Here is a 4,502-nt window from a genome sequence, read left to right on the forward strand (position 1 = left end):
TCAGGCAGAGAGTGCCCTGTGGGAGTTTTGGGGAGTGAGGATGTTTCAGAGTTCTCAACTCCTGTGGCTCTTCCCAGGTATATCCATTCTAACTGGCAGATCACAGAGTGTTCTAGTTATCACCAGTCTTATCCATTTCATTTTAGCAGGACATATGATTAATTTCTTGTTCTGGACCCTTGTAATTTAAATTTGCTGGTGGTTCTCTGTTTCCATTTGGTCATCTGTAGGTTGGAACTTGTCTCGCTCTTGTTGAACTTTATCAAATTATAAGCAATAACCAATACACTCAAATAGCCTGGTATATTTGCCATAAACCCTAAGCACTTCACCCTCAGTTTGCACATAGTCTGAATCCTTAGCAGCAAGAGAATTGCTTAATCAACGGCTTACAACAGCAGAACATGGACTGCCAGGAAATTTTCCATGCTGAGTTGAGGGAATCGTCATTGTTTCTCTCTCTGGTTGACTCAACTAGTTCCATATTTGTTCTGAAGGTCTTTCACTCAAGATACAACTTCCAGATAATCGTTTATGTCTTCATTAGAACTCCTTTAGTTTCAAGTAGAAAAAATCATCTTGAGCTATTCTAATATAGTAATAGTAACATTGAGTGAATGTTTATTCTGTACCAGTGTCTGGCACGTAATAAGTGCTTAATCTTTGTTGAATGAATGCTAGACATTGCACTAAGCACTTTAAATGCATTATCTAATTTAATCCTCACAAAAACTCTACACTAGGATTTTTTCCTTTTTACAGTAAAAACAACAACAGCAACAACAACCACAACAACAAAAAACCAAAAACAGAGATTTAGAAACTGCCCCAGGACACACAGCTAGTAAATGCTGGAACCAGGGTTTGAACCTAGACCATCTCATTTTTTGCTACCCTATGAGGAAAAAAGGAGAATTTATTATAAGAGGGTTGTTACAGAATGAAGGGCAGAAATTCAGAAGGATTACAGGATGTGCTGGAACTGGAAAGCTGTTGGGAACTTGGGTCACATTCTCCTTTGGATTCATCTGTCTGCTTTTTAGACTAGATGTGGTATCCTTGATGGGCAAAGGGAATGTTGGTAAAATTACACAACAGATCATTTCACGCATCTCAACTTTTGATTTGCCTTGGAAAATCCCATCATTGCTCCCAGCTGTCTTTGTGACCCAGGTTAAGTCATTCCATTTCTTTGGGCTTCAATTCCCCTGTCTATAAAATGAGAAGTTCTTACCAGAGGATTCCTCAAGTCTCTTCTGTAATCCGGGGAGGCCGAGGCAGGAGGACTGGAGTTCGAGGGTGCAGTGAGCTAGGATCATACAGAATATTCCAGCCTGGGCCACAGACCAACACCCTGTCTCTAAATAAATACATAAAAGTAAAACTCCGTGATCCTAAGTGAATCTTCTAGGTCAGAAGCACATTAATAATGAAGTTCCATGTGTGGATTTGAGGGAGAGAATGGGGAAGGATTCTAGGGAAAGAAAGACAGAATAAAAGTTTGGGTATAGCTTCAGTGTTGAATTGCTATTTAGAGTTGGTGTAAAGTGAAGGCCTTTGGGAAAATATAAATGGAGAATGGAAAAGACTTCTAACCCTGGCCTGTGGCAGTGGCTTAAGCCTGTAATCTCAGCACTTTGGGAGGCTGAGGTGGACGAATCACTTGAGGTCAGGAGTTCAAGACCTGCCTGGCCAACATGGTGAAACCCCATCTCTACTAAAATACAGAAATTAGCTGGGCGTGGTGGCGCATGCCTGTAATTCCAGCTACTCAGGAGGCTGAGGCAGGAAAATCACTTGAACTTGGAAGGCAGAGGTTGCAGTGGTGAGATAGCCCTACTGCACTCCAGCCTGGGCAACAGAGAGAGATTCCATCTCAAAAAAAACAAAATCAAACCCCCCCCCCAAAAAAAACACAAAAACAACAAAAAAGACTTCTAACCCTGACCAGACCAGATTATTTTGAATGACATCTCTCTCTCTCTGTTCCATGAGCAGTTCTGTGTGTAGGGAGATCAGTCCCTGTGCGTAGTGATTGAATCTGGTTTCTCTCTTCTTGGCTCAGAGTTTCTGAGAGGGCTTTCACTTAGGCCACAGAGAAAGAACCAAATAATAGGGGGTCCCAGGGGGGAAGGGAAAACCAAAACATTTGAATGGCCTAATAAATAAATCACATTTCTCTGGGTCTGCTTCCTTATCCATAAGTTGAAAAGTTTGGTCTATGTGATCTCTGGGGTGCTGCTCAGCTCTTGACACTCTGTGGTTCTGGGTAGTGAGTCGAAAGCAGCTTTCCTCTTCCTAAATTCTCCATCCTTGGACCAGACCTCTGTCTTCATTTCTCATCGGTTTATACCTTGCTGCCCAGTTTCTTGCTCCTGGGCATCCTTTCTTCCTCAATTTCTTCAAATCCTACTTGCTTCTTAGCTCCTTCATATCCTCTTTGTTTTCTATGTTTCTGCAGAACCCCAGATTACACCCTTACACACCTGTTCTCCAGTTCTCCATCTCCATGTCTGCCTATTCCTTTCTGCATCACAGGCTCATAACTCAAGCAATCTCCTTGGGTTCCTCTGAGGGGCCCCTGGGATCCCCTATCATTGGTTCCTCTCACAGAAGCATACCCTTCTCCAGAGCCAAAGGATCAGATATTCAGTGGCTCAGGTAACAAACCTGCTGTCAGGTTACAGATATTGTTTCCTGAAAGACCACACTACAGTGTCAGTGGAGCCTCAGGCTGCCTGCAGTGCCCTGCCCTCACCTGGCTATCCCACACAGTTGAGATTAACCAGAACTCCCCTCCGGTACCCGTGTTCACCTGGAAACATGGCTCTGAGCCTCTGGCCCCTGCTGCTGCTGCTGCTGCTATTGCTGCTGCTGCTGCTGCTGCTGCTGCTGCTGCTGCTGTGCTTTGCAGGTGAGAAGAACAGGGAACAGAACTGGGGATGAGGAGGAGGGTGGCTGGAAAAAGATTTTAAGAATGTGGAGGTTAACCTGTTAGATAGAAGGACAAAGGAGAGAGGCAGAGACTTATGCAAAAGGAAAAAATGAGGGCTAAGAAAAGCAGGCCAAGACTTACTATGGGCCAATGAAAGGGGTTCAGCTCACCATCCCCTCACCTCATCTTTAGATCCAGGTAGAGAACTGTGCTCAGAGGCAGGGTTGAGTTTGGGCTCTATATTCCTCCCCTTTAGTAACCTCTGGTTTCTCTCCTTACAGTGACTCTGGCCCCTATGGGCCTCAGTCCCCGGACCCTGGTCTTTCCTTCCTGAAGTCACTGCTCTCCACTCTGGACCAGGCTTCCCAGGGCTCCCTGAGCCACTCACGGTTCTCTACATTCCTGGCCAACATTTCTTCTTCCTTTGAGCCTGGGAGAATGGGGGAAGTACCAGTAGGAGAGCCCCCACCTCTCCAGCCACCTGCGTTCCAGCTCCATGATTTTTTAGTGACACTGACAGGCAGCCCGGACTGGGAGCCAATGCTAGGGCTGCTGGGGGATCTGCTGGCACTGCTGGGACAGGAGCAGACTCCCCGAGATTTCCTGGTGCACCAGGCAGGGGTGCTGGGTGGACTTGTGGAGGTGTTGCTGGGAGCCTTAGTTCCTGGGGGCCCCCCTACCCCAAGTCGGCCCCCATGCACCCGTAATGGGCCCTCTGACTGTGTCCTGGCTGCTGACTGGTTGCCTTCTCTGCTGCTGTTGTTAGAGGGCACACGCTGGCAAGCTCTGGTGCAGGTGCAGCCCAGTGTGGATCCCACCAATGCCACAGGCCTCGATGGGAGGGAGGCAGCTCCTCACTTTTTGCAGGGTCTGTTGGGTTTGCTTACCCCAACAGGGGAGCTCGGGTCCGAGGAGGCGCTTTGGGGCGGTCTGCTACGCACAGTGGGGGCCCCCCTCTTTGCTGCCTTTCAGGAGGGGCTGCTCCGTGTCACTCACTCCCTGCAGGATGAGGTCTTTTCCATTCTGGGGCAGCCAGAGCCTGATGCCAATGGGCAGTGCCAGGGAGGTGAGTGTGGCCAGGGCTGGGACTGGGATGTGACAGGGCAAGGAAAGTGAAACTGGGGTAGTTCTCTTCCTTACTCTTTCCGTCCTAGGTAACCTTCAACAGCTGCTCTTATGGTAAGTGAGAGGGGACCAGTTCTGAGGGATTGGGCCTGGAAAATCTAGAGGTGGAGAGCTGACGACATCAGCCTCTAGAGAGGAAAACTGATGGGAGGAGTGTGGTTTAGTGGTTTTGGAGTGTGACTGTCTGGGTTGGTGTCCCAGCTCCACGTCTTCCTAGCCATATGACCTTGGGCAGGTTACATAATCTTTCTATACCTCAATTTCCCCATTTATAAGATGAGAATGATAATATTAGTTACCACAGAGTTGTGGCACCCGATTAAATGAGTTGATACTGTGTGTGCAAACAAAACAGTGCTGGCACATAGTGCTTAATAATGTTAGCTAGTAAAGATGGGATTTGGAAAATAAGGACACAACTGGATTCCTCTACCCTCTTCCT

At 47.3% G+C, this 4,502-nt stretch overlaps 1 protein-coding gene across 1 annotated transcript in view; it reads left to right on the forward strand.

Moving 5' to 3' along the window:
- Nucleotides 1-2,823: 2,823 nt before the first annotated feature.
- STRC (stereocilin) overlaps nt 2,824-4,502 on the forward strand; it is a gene marked incomplete at its 3' end in the record, with an annotated part of 4,680 nt that continues 3,001 nt past the window's right edge. Inside the window, exons 1-3 of the mRNA XM_011994020.1 lie at nt 2,824-2,888; nt 3,217-4,001; nt 4,090-4,114. Of these exons, the coding sequence (XP_011849410.1) occupies nt 2,824-2,888; nt 3,217-4,001; nt 4,090-4,114 (875 nt within the window). The remainder of the gene's footprint in view (nt 2,889-3,216; nt 4,002-4,089; nt 4,115-4,502) is intronic.

This window comes from Mandrillus leucophaeus, unplaced genomic scaffold (genome assembly GCF_000951045.1).
Source record: "Mandrillus leucophaeus isolate KB7577 unplaced genomic scaffold, Mleu.le_1.0 Scaffold1114, whole genome shotgun sequence".
NCBI lineage: Eukaryota > Metazoa > Chordata > Mammalia > Primates > Cercopithecidae > Mandrillus > Mandrillus leucophaeus.